The sequence below is a fragment of the Culex pipiens genome, chromosome 1, assembly GCF_016801865.2.
Source record: "Culex pipiens pallens isolate TS chromosome 1, TS_CPP_V2, whole genome shotgun sequence".
NCBI classification, from domain to species: Eukaryota; Metazoa; Arthropoda; class Insecta; order Diptera; family Culicidae; genus Culex; species Culex pipiens.
The window spans coordinates 29,041,035-29,056,611 of NC_068937.1; the positions used below are offsets into that span (position 1 = coordinate 29,041,035).

General features: G+C 40.3%; 1 protein-coding gene across 1 annotated transcript in view; it reads right to left on the reverse strand.

The window, feature by feature from the left end:
* The window catches only part of LOC120413708 (rhophilin-2), a 49,157-nt gene extending 35,811 nt beyond the window's left edge, over positions 1-13,346 (reverse strand). The window contains exon 1 of the mRNA XM_052706777.1: positions 13,197-13,346. Coding sequence (XP_052562737.1) covers positions 13,197-13,226 — 30 coding nt within the window. The 5' untranslated portion in view covers positions 13,227-13,346. The remainder of the gene's footprint in view (positions 1-13,196) is intronic.
* Between the last annotated feature and the right edge of the window lie 2,231 nt (positions 13,347-15,577).

The window sequence follows — 15,577 nt, forward strand, 5'->3', positions numbered from 1 at the left end:
ATTTTAACATTTATAAATAATCATTTAAATTAAAAAAAAAACCGCTTATTTTTCTGGGCTATTTCAAAATCGGTATAATCTTTGCAAATTATATGCAACTACATCACATTGAAAGCTACCGAGGCCAAAAAAAATCCTTATCTTGTAAACATGCCAAAAAAAAAAGACATAAGAATATTTCTCGGCATTTTTTGAATTACTTTTTGCAACTATCTTTTTTTTACTTTTTAAATTAGCCTTGCATTACGAATGATTTTAAACACAAAGTTCGGTTTTTCAGAATTTTGTGTTTTGTGACAAACCTATTTTTGTAAAGCGTCGCTATTTTTCTTAAATTGTCCTAATCAGTATATTTAATAAACCGAGATACCTCATCAGAGATTTATTCGTAGTAAGTTGTGTCAAAATATTTTATCGGTGAAAATTGCGTTTTTAAATTTTAAAGCTATTTGAGTTTTGGTAAGGATTTTACGTGACATGGTCTTAAAGGAGGTTCGATCTTTACAAAAAATGTTTGAAACATACTTGTAGAGGAATTTCTTACTTTGAAAACCCTTTTTGAACTTTGTAAATCAGTTTAGATTGTCAAAAGACATTCCACTCAAAATACATTCATATTTTATTCAAACTTCGTATAACCTTGAACCTCGGAACAATCAGCCTAAATATGGATGTGTTAAAATTGAAATATCTTTTGATAATCAAATCGGATTTTCAAAATTCAAAATGGGTGTTAAAGGTGATAGTTTTCACTAGAAATCTGTTAACAAAAATACGTTTTTCCTAAAAAAATTAAAAGCACAATTTTCACCGAAAGAGCACAGCAAATTCTGTGTTGCCATTTCAGTAAAATAAATAACTGAATGAATGTTCTGTAATTATCACTGCATAGCTGTCAAACTGAAATGTCAATTTTGAGATATGGTTTGGATGCTGCCGAGAAAAAAATCTCTTTCGAATGTGTTGTGTATTTTTTTTAAATATTGTGTCTTTATAAACAAAGGCAAGAAAAATATTAATAGCTCGAAGCAAACCACTTATTTTTGGTTTGGAGGATTGATGAAATAAAATTAATAAAGTATTGAACAGTAGGTACTGGAAACATTTTTAATGGCAAGCAAAATCAAATTTTGATTACTGAAATACCTGATTGCTGAATCCTCAGCAAATGATCTGTCAAACTGACTCGAGAAAATAACTGAATTATCAGCAAAATAATTTGACGTTTTTTTCTGCTGAAATTTTAGTTGTTTTGACAACCATTTTACTGAAGTTTCAGTAAACTATAAATTAATCGTTTACTGAAATTTCAGTTGATGAAAAATTCAGTAAAAATTTATGTCGATAAAGTAGTCGGTTTCGATGCAAAAAAAGGAAAATGTGGTCTAAAAATGGCGACGCCATCCCCCTATTGAAATCAGATGAACTATTCCTGACTTGTATTGCGCGTATTCCCGGAAAAGACACGCGGCAAACCAGCCTCGAAACGACGCGCCGCACTTTCACCAAATGCGCGCTGTCAAATCTCATACTGCGCGTTTTGTTTTTGTTGATCTTTTTCTTCGAATCGCTTGCCATTGTTGCCGGATATGTTTTTTATTGCACTAAAAGTGCAGAAAATCGCTGGCAACAATGTCTATGGCACATTCTGAAATGCCGCGTGGCGTGTATCTTTGAAAGAAACGGACAATAGCTAGACTGCTCAGCATTTGTGATCCACAACCTCAAAAAAATAGAAATTCCATTTTGATGAAAAATGTCTCATCATTTTTTGTGATTGTAATCAAACATTAAAAAAAATCCTCAAGCATTATGCTTAGCTTTGTAACCTTATTAGCAAACTGGACCAAACTCTTGATTTCCACCCCGAAACAACACGAAAACAGCCCAGTCTTCCATCGAAGCAGAAGACCCAATAAACCACTTTTACTAACTCTGCTGCTGCAGCAGCAGCAGCCTCCTCGTAATGTCTCAGCTGAAACCGGTTACACCGGTGCTGAATTTGGATCACCAGGCCCCTGTTCGGGACCGAGCTATTCGCTTTCCGTTCTGTCCTCCCCCGCGCGCGTCAAACTCATCCCTGCTCGCGGACTTTCGCTCTCGTCGCCGGATTGCCGTCCTGGTGGGCTCCTTCCCACTTTCATTGAAGTTCCAACCTCATCGGCGATGGTCATCGTCATTAGAATTCTCAACCTCCGTTTGGCCGAACGTATAAAAACATAAAATGCACGCTGGATCGGGATCAGTGGGTTGTCCCGGGACAACTTTTTCATGCCTTTTAAACCGCGGCGGGTTCCGGCGGCCTCCCTGGAGTGGGCTCCCAGCTGGGGAATTTTTAAGGCCGACGACGCTTTCTACGTCGAAATCACTGATCAGCCAGTGAGTACGTTTGCGGAGGAAAGGCAACATCTCTGGAAGATGTCTAAATGGACACGGGATGAATAGTTGGAGGTTGGCCGAGCCTCAACTCGTTAGTGTTGTCGCTTGTAGAGGTTGCTAGGGTTGGGGTGAAACGGGACACGTGAGTTTTAGGGTTTTAAAGATTTGTTTAAATCAAAAATTCACCTCATACTGCCTTTAAAAATGTTTATGTGGAGTTACCGCGGATGGAATTTTGACCAAATGTTGGCCAAAAGGTCATTTCATAGCATCGTCACTCGGATGGCACACCTTACTTTTCCCAAATGCTTCCAAATTCCCCATCTTACCCCACGCTCCCCAAAGCTCCACCACACAAGTGAGAGTCATTAGCAGCGTCGGAATCGTCGGAGCTAAGCCGAATATAGGCCACATGACCTACCGAGGCCTGGAAGCTGAGCCTCCACGATCATCCCCAAGTGTCGTCACGTCGCTGCCGATGGCTAAGTGGCGCGCGCTCCGATCTTTTAAGCTGTCCATAGAGAAGAAAGAAACAGGTTAAACCTTTTCCCCCCATGGCCATCCGAGTGTTGTCCCCCTGCCAAAGTTTGTCTGCGCAGCGTTTTGTGTAATTTAGAAACATAAAGCCTCCGCGCGAAGATGAAAGAAGTTTCGCGTAAAACGCGCGCGCCCCGTGTGGCGCGGATGTGTGACCCAATTCTTCTTCGCGGGTCTTCGCAGAGCGGAGTGGGGCTCAGCTTTTCTGGAGCAGCTAACTGGTTTTTCCAGCGTCGTGGCGGTGGATGACTTTTTCTTTCCGCGGCCAACCTTTTGTTTTGACCACGGGGCTTGGGAAATGTGGGCCAAGCCGGGCTTGTTGACTTTTCTCGGGGGAGATGTGGCTTCCGACTTTGGGTCGATCGTGGAGAGGTAAGTACCAGTCGATTTGAGGAGAGGTCGAGAAGTGTCTAATGATGATTGGGAAATGGGTTACTTCTTGGAGGCTTTACACACGGGGAGTTCCACTGCCGGTTTGGGTATTGAGAGCAGGATGGAATACCTTGACCTTGATTTGAGGTGTTCGTCGTTGAGCAGAACCGGACTTGTTGTGGGTGAAATACGGCATGATCTTACCTGGAATTGAAAGAAAAAGGAAAGTAATGCGTTAGAACAGTGAAATTAACTCTTCGCTGTCATTAAAAATCGTCTAGAAAAACAAAGAGATTTGGCGACTAGAGGACTTCGATTAAGGACTAAGGTGACGTCTTCCATGTCATGTTTTTTACACGCAGATATTGAGACGCTAGTGGATGTCGAAACGGGTACCGGTTCTGTGAGCGGAGTGGTCAAAGTAAACAATTCTTTTCTACTCGTTACAAAACTGAAAATTTATATTTTCCAAATTGAGTACACTGATAGTTCACAATTTCACATTAACTGACATATTCGGTGTCTTTTCACATCTGACCTTTACAGCTGCGATCGTACTCCCGCTTGCCTAGATTGTTTTTGTTTCTGCTGACTGATTTCCAAGTGATAGAAACAATAAAAAACAACACCCATAAAACGAGGGGCTTGCTTCGGCGCCGTACGAGGGACGCGCAGCGTCGTAACATTTGGGTTAAATCAAAACAATCGCATCAAAATACTCTCTTAGATTTCATTTAAGGGGTAAAAAACTAATACGCCTTTTAAATTGATTTCCACTTTTCTCTGCCGCATACACCTCATCCCTCTCTCGAACTCTCCGTGCACAATTTGCTTGATTTTCAATCATGGTAATTTCATCTCCACGCTCGGTTAGGCTCACTCTTGAAGAAAGCATCACGAAACAGAATCCGCGCAGCGCATAGAAACGTCAAATTTCCGCACCTAACCTTCAAAACTTGCGGTTCGCGGTTGATTTCTGCAACGCGCCGAAGTGCTGCGCTGGTAATTTTAAGTTAATTCTGCTCTCACCGTATATGGCAGCGCACGGCCTGCCAAGATGAAACTATTGTTATTGTTACTGTTTGAGCGAGTTTGAATCGAGCGAAATGCAAAACCACGCGCGCGCGCGCGACTTTGACATTGAACAGTTGCCCACTCAGCGCGTTCCGTTTGAATTCCGTTTAGAATTCCGCTTGAGCGAAAAAAGTTCGATTCGAATTCTAAACAGTGTTCGTTTTAGATTCTAAAACGCATTCCGTTTCAAACGCAACAACCGGTTCCGTTTGAGTTTTCGCCGCAAATCGGTTCAAGTGGAATTCAAACGGAATCGAAACGGAATGGACGGGTTAGTTTTGACAGCTGCTTCTTCTTCTTGTTTTTATTATAGTGGTTTCTTTTTTGTGTTGGTTGAATTGAAATCCAACCAGAAAAAAAAAAACAAACTGGATTTTGTTAAACTTTGAGATTAAATTTATTAATTATTCCGAGAATTATTCATAAAAACGAGTCCCAGCCCCAATTCCCCCTTTTTAATGATCTTTATTTTCACAAAATTACAAAGTGGGATGCTGCACACGTACATGGATCATAAATTAACCAAGTCGGCAGGTTCAGCTGCTCGGGGCTGTTTACGGGACATTCGACACTGGAACTGCTCGTCCGAACCGTACGCCATTGGAAGACGAAAGTACAAGAAGCTTGACGCTTGCTGCGAGTTGTTTCCAGGATGATAGATGGGAGGAATCAGGACCTCCGGGCGGGAGCTGATAAAGGTGAACAACGGTGCTGCCGTCGCCTTCTCCGGGATCTGCTCCGCCGTACCCTTCGACTCCTTCGTCTAGCGCATGGAAGCAATGGCGAGTACAAACTCCAAGGACCGGGGTGGCTACTACGGTTGCTCCTGACATGCTACCGCCGCTTCCCATCATGCTCAGATCGGCTGCGGTAGAGGATGACGAAGGCAAGTACACGTCGGACGATTCCCGCTTGTGGCCACTGGAATAGTGCACTAACTAGGTCGGTTCCTGCTTGGGCACGTGGTCCGTCCTGGAGGATGACGACGACGCTAGAAGACTTCAAGGCTAAAGCTAGATGGCGCTTCTTCTAGAATTGACACGCGTGATGCTCGTACTTCCTACACATGCCATCGACGTCGACGGGAACGGGACGCCACCACCGAGCTCTTCGTCTGCCTTCCGGTACTACTGCTGTCACTTCCCGCATCTCAAATCTCACTTCCATTTCCGGACTCTTGCTCTATTGACTCTTATCTATTCATAAAAAATCAGAGATTTTTTTTCCCAGAAAACGCGGCACGTTTTAAAACAAAACAGGAATGAACAAGTTTTGGCGCATTCCTTTTTTCAACACTTTGACGTTTGACCCACGCCCGATTGTCAAAAATCAACAACATAACCGTTTCGGCGAACTCCGGCGAAATGTCATCAAGGTTCTGCCGTACACCAGCAGGTGTCGCTAAAATGTGCTAAAATGGCTCAAACGGAATCTAAACGGAGTCCAACCGGAGATTCCGTTTAGAAAATTTCGAAGCAATTTTCGAAGCGGAATTCGAAGCGGAATGAACCCGTCATGCGGAAAACGATTTAATTGGGTGCGTGTTGACAGCTGCGCGGAGCGCGTGCGCGGTTTGACAGATGAATTCGTTGACGTTTCATGTGCGGGGTTGGCTTGGAAGAACCTTGCGCTGCGCGCGCCGGTAGCAAACAATTAGCTTAATTCGTGCGATGGGCCAATATATCGGCCATTGCTCTAAGTAGGCACTGATGATTGCCTAATTTGGTCTAGCGGGCAGCAGTCGGATGACCAATTACCATAGAGAGGGTAGCCAAAGGTTGCGAGTGGCCTACTGCTGATGGTTCTGTGACCTCTTTGTTTTGCCCCGAGGAAAGGTTGTTGCCGTAATTTTTATTTCAGTTCATGTTCTCAGAATTGCATGGCGTTATTTTCTCAAGTCATATCTCTTTATTTCTTTTTCAGATTCTTGTTTTGAAGTCCTTAAATCTTAGAAGTCTTCAAGACTTGGAAGTCGTCAAGTCTTAAAAGTCGTCAAGTCTTAAAAGTTGTCAAGTCTTAAAAGTCGTCAAGTCTTAAAAGTCGTCAAGTCTTAGAAGTCTTCAAGGCTTTATGTCTTTAAGTCTTCAAGTCTCCAAGTCTCCTAAAGTATGCAAGTCTTCAAGTCTCCAAGTTATGACGTTTGCCCTCAAATCAGCTGCGTTTTGCTGGCAATTCTATTGGCCATCGTCCGTCACCCGTCGGTTCACCTCACGTACGGACGGAGATCGTCGCGCGCTTTTCCACGGTGAACTCATTTCCTAGATCGTACGGCAAACCGTGCGATGATACGAAACCATGCGGACGCTGCGGGTCCGCCGTCCAATAGGCGGAGAAATTATGTCGAACATGGTGAAAAATATGGGTGAATGTTTGAAAAAAAAAGTCCAGAGTTGGGGGAGAAGGAGGAAAATAGAAAGGTGATTATGAGAAATTGAGTAGGCTGGGCAAGCGAAAAGTCGTGCATGCGTGTTTGGGGTGGAAAAGGGCCATCCAAGAAGGCGAGCCGCGGTATTTGGCCATTTGCTGGAAAGAGAACTGGGTCGATTGGATAACTGTGCGCAGGTGTAATTTGATGTAATCTGTTTTAATTTCTTGCTTGTGACTTTGAAAATCAAAGTTGTCAAAGGCTTAATCGAGTCGAGTCTACAAAATCTTCATCGACACTATCCCCAACGAAAACGCGCATCTCTTCTCGAGCAGATCTCACTCGCCGGCGGCAGAAGCTAGTTCAGAACTCCACCCTCCAATGCAATAAATTGACCAACAAGGCGCTTACGCGGCTGCGCCGGTACGGCAAAGCAATTGTAATAAAATAATGAGCCATAATAATAGAGTAGGGTACCTCGTTCCAGCAGCTGCTGCAGCATCTCTCACCTAACCTCACACAGAGCGGTTGGTGGGTTGGGTTCTGTTTGGGTGGTACAGCTTTGGGTTGAAACGTCAGATTCTTCGCCAAGATGTTAAATTTAAAGGTGGGCACAGTTTCAGAAAATTTAAAAGAAGGTCAGTTGTTGAGTTTTCCAACCTCACTCTCGAGGGTCTTGCCGTGATGGTCCAACTACTGCCCGTTGGCTACTCTTTTTTTCATCTGGGCAGTAAACTAATCACTGTAGACACCAAGAGGGGCGGCCATTACACGCTTGAATCGGCATGTTTAGATTGGTTAGCTCAGGGGAGGAACGCACCTCGTTTGGGTGTGTTTTCTTCCCCTCCCGTTGCGTTGTCTACCACGAGAGATTTTGCGGAATGTGCTTCAGCTGCAGCGCTGACGGCCAGACATAACCTCAAAAGCGATGGGTGAGATGCCATAAAAACAAGACTTCACAGCTGGAACAATACTTGTGTTTCTTCGTGTTTCTGCGGTCCCAACCGCAGCATTTCTATTACTCGCTCGATTGATCTTCCTCTCCTAAGGTGAAATTATGTTACATGAAATGGATATCGAGGGAAATTGAACGAGAAAATTGCTTGGCCTCCTCTCCGCCGCGAGATTCGATCCCACAGATTTATGCCAAGCAATTAAACTAGTTCACATTCCCCCCGTCCCCAGAATCCGGAGCTATCAATTGATTTTTGATTGATTCATGCATTCTAGCTGTCGTAAATCATCCCGGCCCCGAAACAGGTCAACCCCGCTGGGAAAGCGGCCGCCGCACTCGAAAAGACCTGAGTCATCCGGCGACGAACCCCACAAAAGAAAAGAAAACGGGAGCAAGCGACGAACCCGCAGATCCAATCTGCTTCTAATCCAGCGGCTGCGGCGGCGCGGCCACACTACTTTCACGCCGTGTATTGTTGAATGAGTGATGGTTGGGCCCGGCCCGATCGAACCCTCTATTCTTCTGAAAGAGCGCAGGCCAAAACAAACAAACTCCGCGGGAGGACCCATCGAGAGATTCGCTGCGAACGGGCTTGGAAGAACGATGAGAGATTGCGCGTATCTGATGAACCCTATTAATCCCGTCATTTTCAGCTTCTTCGAGAGTGGGAGGGGGAAGGTGGGACGATCGCTCTGGAAGGTGGGGAATTTGGTGCAATAGGGTGGTTCAGGAATGGTTTTTGTTATATCTGACAAAATAGTAAACTAGTATCTGGATTAGTCCGTTTTGGTAAGATCTATTTTCCTTTTTTCTGACCTTTTATTTGACACCGAGTGCTAAAATCACCCAACCAATAGCTAAATGTTTTTTACACAACTTGCATTATGTTTTTATGGCCGAGTTTCTTTTTTTACTTTCTACAGTTTAGATCAGAAATTGGTACTAGGCCCAAAATAGGAACGCTAAAGATGATCTTTTTTACTGCATGAATAAGTTGTTCTTTTTAATGCTAAAGCTCGTATTTAATCAAATTTTTGGATAAAAGTGCTTTATTTCACTGTATACTCAAACCCCGATGGTTTGACACCAATTGTTGTCAAACGAACGGAGTCACTGCTTAGTTTGACACCCTCTTTACACGAAGCTCACGAACACTACCAAACGATTGGTTTGATAGTAAGTGTCCCAAGTAATTTTTTTTTCAGGAGTTCTACATGAGCTCTTCAAGATGGCTACAGTTTGGACCGTGGTAGGATAAAACTCTCTTCAAGTACTCTTTCAAACTCCTGAAGAAGTTTTTAAGAGAATTTTATCCTACCGTGGTCCAAACTGCTATGCTGTAGCTATCTTGAAGAGCTCTTGTAGAACTCCTGGAAGAAATGTAACTTGGGGTGTGTCCCGTGTAAAAAGTGACATTTCTCGAAGTACGTTGTGAACTTTTTTGACATACAGTGAAGCCCATAAAATTCGGTCGACAAACATGCTAAATCATTTTTATGTTGAAAGCCAAAAACGAACATTAGAATGATTGATTTAAGTTGCGTTACGTGCATAATTTGTATGGGCATCATTTATATCATACATTTATGAGTGTTTTTTTTAAATAAACAGTTGTTGCATAGCCAATCAATAAACTCGTAATATGCTAGAAAGACTGTAACATGTGAAAGGCGCACACACACACTGTCTGGCAGATTCCTGCCAGATTTGGTTAAATGCACAACTTCGTTAAATTTAGTTTGGTTTACACAAAATAGGTACTAGGCCCAATATAGGGGCACATACCCTATTAAAATTCTGCTTAAATTCGAAACAGCTTAAATTCACAACAAACCGATTTTTTAAATCTCATGGTTAGCATATCCTCGAATCAACCTCACTCTGCCACGGATTGAAATTTAGTAAAAAAACTCATATCTAATAAGTCAACAAAGTATTCGCAAATGAAAAAAATCTATTTGTATATCTTTTGAAAATGTATTTGAAATTATTTTGATACAAGAAAAAAAACAAAATAAATTATAAAAAAGTTGGCCAAGCATTTACTGAAGAATTTTCAATCTTAAAGATCTCCAACAATTGTTTAAAATCGAATGAATTCCTTTGATTTTAAAATGCTAGATGAAGAGTTAAATTGTTTCAACTTTTTTTACATTCATGTTTAAACTGCATGGTTCAAACATGTTGCCACTCATTTCAAATAAAATCTAAAATCTCGAAAAAAACCTTTAAAAACTATTGAAGTTCAATCTTTATATTGTCCCAACCACGTTGAAGGCAAAAATTCAACATTAAACATAATAATTTCAGAAGATTAAATATTTCATAGTTGTAGTTATCTTCAACCATGCAATATTTAATCTGCATGTATTTGAGTAATTTTACTAAAGTTGGTGTGTCAAAAATGCAAAATCAAAACCAAGCATTTTTTTGACAATGAATCTATACCCGAGCAGAGTGAAAAAGTCCAAAAGGGATAAAATCCATCGCAATATTAATTATTTCAGAAATTCAGCATTAATGAGAGTTTTCGTCAAATTTGAATCAAATTTCTCAGTTCTCAATTTTTTCAACCAAGATGGCGATCAATAACATAAAATCAGAACACACGTTTAGCGCCATATTTATGCACTGCTAATTGGCCGCGTTAAAAGATTTTTCAGGAGCTTGTGGTTTTAAGTAAGCTTTTCGCATGCCTAATGGCACTTCGTCGCCATCGTGCTAACTTGTCGTACGTGCAAAAAACTCCGTGCATTTTTGTCACTTTACATATGAAAGTAGTTTCAATCTTGTCGTGCTATCTTGTCACTCCATGAAAATTTATGTAAGTGCGACAAAAGGCCAAAGGGATTTCAGGCCAGGAAAGTCAGGATGCGTTTGTCGCACGAACAAGCTAGACTACCCAGACGGAAAAGGGGGGCGCCTGGCGGGCGTTTTGTCTTGGGCGCTGCACTTAGCTGCGCAAGACGTCTGGCAGATTTTCCCCCCGACTGGCCCAAGAATGTTGCCAGAATTCTGGCGAATATGCAACAAACCGGTCGTGCACGGTTCAACCGATTGAACCGATTGGTTTTTGTGCCAGACAGCTGTGAGTTATCCCGCCAGATTTTCGCCAGATTCGTCGGGCGTCACGCAAAACCTGGCTAAAAGAAATGTGCCAAGTGTGTCTGAACTGCACGACAAACGTCCGCCTGCGCCAGACACTCAAATTTACCAGATTTTTTTCCGACCGGGTACCGTAAACATTTGTAATTATAATGGCCTATCTACAATCACTTAACTTAGAAAATTTCACTTAGCTTAGGAGTTTGAATCAATGGAAATGAATCTGATCTTCTACAATGAAAAGGAATAAAATTAGAAACTTGCCGTATGGTTTGGAAAATTTCAAAATCTACGGTAAGTTGACGTTTCCATATCAAAGGTAAAACAAACAACTGCATAGCAACGTATATCAGCCCAGCAAATTTTCTAAGTTGATTGTGGATGACGGCCGTAAGTTGTGTACATTTTCTAAGTTTTACTTTACTTAACTATTCTAAGCTAAGTGATTGTAGATAGGCCATAACTCGGGACTCCAGCAACCAACTTCAACCAAACTTTGGGACAATGCACAGAATGGTGAGCCAAACCAAACGTGTTTGTTATTGTTTACATTGCGTGCTCTCGTTTTTGAATATTCAAGGTCAAACATTAAAACGCGTTTTTCTCGGAACGTCAAAATGGCGGGTGCGACAAGATAGCACGACGACGTCGACTTGACAGCTAAAATACCCATAATGTTAAAGAAGCATGCGATAAAACCGTTTGGCATGACATTGCCATTGGGTTTTCAAGACTCTCTTAAAACTTTCATAAAACCTTGTTGAAAGTCATTTAGCTTTTATTGTCACAAGGTTTTATGTCCAAGGCATAAAACCCTGTTAGAACCTATTAATAAGCCCTTGCTTATTGGTTGCGGTGAATGCCCAAATATAACTTTAAAGCAATCAAGATGCTACTATAAAACCTCAATAAGACTAGGTGGTGGCTAGTTGGTTTGAAAATGATACTTGGGAAATTTTCTTAGAGGGTATATCAATTGTAAAAACATTTTTTTTATTTTCAATTAATGCATTCGTTTCGAAATGTGATTTTAATGCAAAATTTATGATTTTGTCAGATTTGGTCAATATTTCCCGTATTTTAGAGGAGTTTGGTAATAAAGAGAATTACCATATAAACCCATAGTTTGGTATCCCAACCACGAAAAATTCGAACGATTGTACAAATTTCCTTAGAACATATTTTCAATAATTAAACAATCAACCTAAAAATTTTACACTTGCAATGAAAGCATTCGTTTTAAAATGTCATATCGATGCAAAATTAATAGCCATGCTAAAAATGGTGAATGTTTTTCTATAGTTTCTGATGAATTTTATGAAATACTGAAATACCTCAAAAATTCCAATTTGGTATCTCAACTTCGCCAGTTTCTGTTTTTTACCTCTGCTTGGATGATGAAATATTTAAAATTTTCTATTGAATTGAAAAATTTAGATAAAATTATAAAAAAGTGATATACAACCATAATATTTTCGACTTTTCACTTTTCATCAACTTTTGTTTTCTTTTTCTGGTGGTTTTGAAAGAAAATTCAAAGTCCTTCCCCAACTTGAAAATTTTGATTTCAATTTCGCAATTTGTTGTACACGATTGAGGTGACTTTAAAAAATAAACAATTTAATAGCTGTTTACTTAAATCACATGCACCACCCTATTCTTCCCAAGACGCCTTTCTTCTAGTGTTTTTATTCTCTTTGATAGAGAGGGGCAGATCGCATACACACACAAACAATACCCATATCAATTTCTGTTCAATGATTAACGGTTTTCATTTCCTACCGCTACTCTCCTTCACCTGGAATTCCTCTTTTCTTCTGAGGCAAAATTTTCAGACCCCTGAAAAGTAGTGTTATGATTTTTTTTTGTTTTGTTTTTAGGGGATTCTCCTGAGTCTCTGCAGTGGCTTTGCGGGAATGTTGAGTGAGCTTTAATTCATTGTTCTAGTTTTTGCTCTCATTCATGGGGTTTTGTCTTTCTTTCTTAGATCAGGTGAAATTTGAGCTGAACAAAATCTTTTTTGATCCGCTTCGGATTGTGAGCGGGATTCTCAATGGGTTGTTTTTGCTTCTACCGGAATCAGCTGTCAACGGTTTGCTTTGATTGATCAAGGGAGACAAAGATCTTGTGAAACGGTTTGATCATGGTTTTCAAGGTTTGCTGAGTTCAAATCTGTTTTGAGAATGAGGAAAAGAATAGCCTGAAGAAAATATCACATCAAATAGACGAATTTTGGACGAATCAATAATATGAAAATTATTTTAAAAACAATCCCTCTACTATTTGACATTCGGAGTTCCATGTGCTCACTAACAGATGGCGCCACTGACATCTGGGAGATTTCTAAACAAAGTGTCACGTTTTCCAACGTTCAACTAGTCCAAAACTGATCCCAAACCCAATCCTTACCTTGAGCTGCAAATCCTGCAGGTAGCCCATGCTGAGAAAGTGCTCCACGATGCCGGTTTGCTGTACTTTTTCCACTCAGCTCAAAACAACAATCTCGAAAAAACCACTCCGACACGTTTCCCCCAAAATCAATCACATGGAACCACTAACACTGTTTCTCGTCGTCGTCGAACTTTTTTTTTTCGTTCCCAAACCACTTTTCAAACTATTTTATTTTTTCACCTTCTTCCTCTCGAAAAGATTTCCCTCCCGTTTTCTCTTCTTCTGCGTTGCGTCTCGTGTGAGAAAGAGAGAAAAGAGCGGCGCTGTCCCTCTCACTGGCTAGTAGTCGAGTAGTGCTGTGTAGCTAATTATAATGGATTAGATATTCATAAACACTCGTTTTTTTGCTGTTAATTTTTTTGCTTTAGAAATTAAACCGACAAAAACTGTAGCATTTGGCAGGCAGGTGTGAACGGAACAACACAAACTCTTTCACTTGGACGCTTCTGAGTGGCAAATCAGAAGGAGTTTGTATGCGTTAGTGAGGGATAAACAAAAGTTTAGCAAAAAAAGTTAAGTATTGGCTTGTTAGTGTTTTTGTATCAATTTCTAGGAAAGCAGAAGTTGTTTTTGCGATCCAAGCTTGGTAATAAGATATTATCTAAGATAAGGAACAGGAACAAGAGTAAGGCGATTCATAATAGTGAATTTTATCGTTAACCTTTTTTTCTGTAATTAAAATTGCTGGCCAGGATTTGTCAAAATGTAAAAGGCCATGTATGGTAAATTTTCATGAATTAAATAACTAAAAATTTAAATAGAGCATTTTTAAGCTATCCAGATTTTTAAGCAAAGATGGCATTCCGAATGGTGAACGCCCGAAATGTCAAAATCGCGCAGTGGTACCAACATTAGAAAAAAAAACCTTGGCTGTCTACCATGGCACACTTTTTTTTTGTAATGTTGGTGCCATTGCACGATTTTGACATTTCGGGCGTTCACCATTCGGAACGCCATCTTTGCTTAAAAATCTGGATAAAGCTATAGTCTTGGGACCATACATCAAAAATAGACAAATAAAAAAAAATCGTAAATGTATAGATTAAAAAAAATACCGGCTGTAACATTGTATAAAGAATTTTGTGATACTTTTTGATTCAAAAAATGAATACTAAGCTTGATATTTTAATTTTTGTTTTTGTTTTCCAGCGACATAAAATTGAGACTTTTTTAATTTTTATTAAAAGTAAAAACTCACAGGAAAGGAACAGCCATTTAGTATTTTTTATATTGTTTTGTTTTTAAAAATAAACAGTAATTCCATCTGTAATTTAAAGAAGAAGCAAATGTTTTAAATAAAAAAGATCTTTATTTTGAATCTTTTTGATATATTTCGTTCCACCAGTACATCAAGTTCAAGTGTTTTGCATTACATAATTTGCATTACGTTCACTCGGAGCAATTTATTTCAGAGCAAACAATTTCTTCCAAAAAAACCTGCCCTCAGCTCTACTTGCTGCAGCTATGAATAAGCCTGTTATCGCAGTAGACATCGCGAACTTGAGAAATCATCATCTTCTTCACAGCAGCAAAACTCGGTTCCGCAATTACCCAAAGTCAAACAGACGAAAAAATAAAAATAACAAAGCACATCTGATAGCTCCGCGTAGATTACTTCAACGGTCAAAAGCTCAAGTGGCATCTTTTTTTCGGGCTACCAACTCCAGCCCACGCCACTTCTTGAGTCGTACTACCGTTTACTCGACTTTGCCCAACTTTGAGCAGCTCACCTGAGTTGACTGTGGGAGAGAGAGAGAGGGGTTGAAAAAATCAGAGGCAGATAGTAGATCTCGGCAATTGTTGGCGTGGTGACTGGTCAAATATTTGCCCAATCGTAATCTTGAGTCACGCTTTTAACCCTTTCAAGCATGTAGGATTGAAAATCGCTGATATATATTGTCACCAGAACGAAAATTACAATTCTAGAAAAGAAGATTGCCAAACTAGATGACAGATAGTGCAACCTCCTAATATGTAGAATGCATTCGAATGGTTGCGTTCAAGGATGCCAGATCCACAGATTTGTTTGCGTTTGACACTTCTGTTGTAATTGAATTTCAGAGGTTGGTTTGAGCACACACTTAAACTTTTTTTAAATCTGTTTTAAGGGCATTAAAATAAATATTTTCAACTATTATCAAAATAAATTTGAAGACATTTGGTTGTATAATTGCCGAGATATAGATATTTGAAGTTAGCAGTTTCAAAAAACGGGTGCCACGATATCTCAACAATGCTTTGACCAAATCGGCTCAAAATTTTGGTCAAGCCTCGTTAAACCGGTCCTGTGTGCATGATGAAGCCCGATTTTCAAAAAAATATTTGAAAAAAAGATAAAA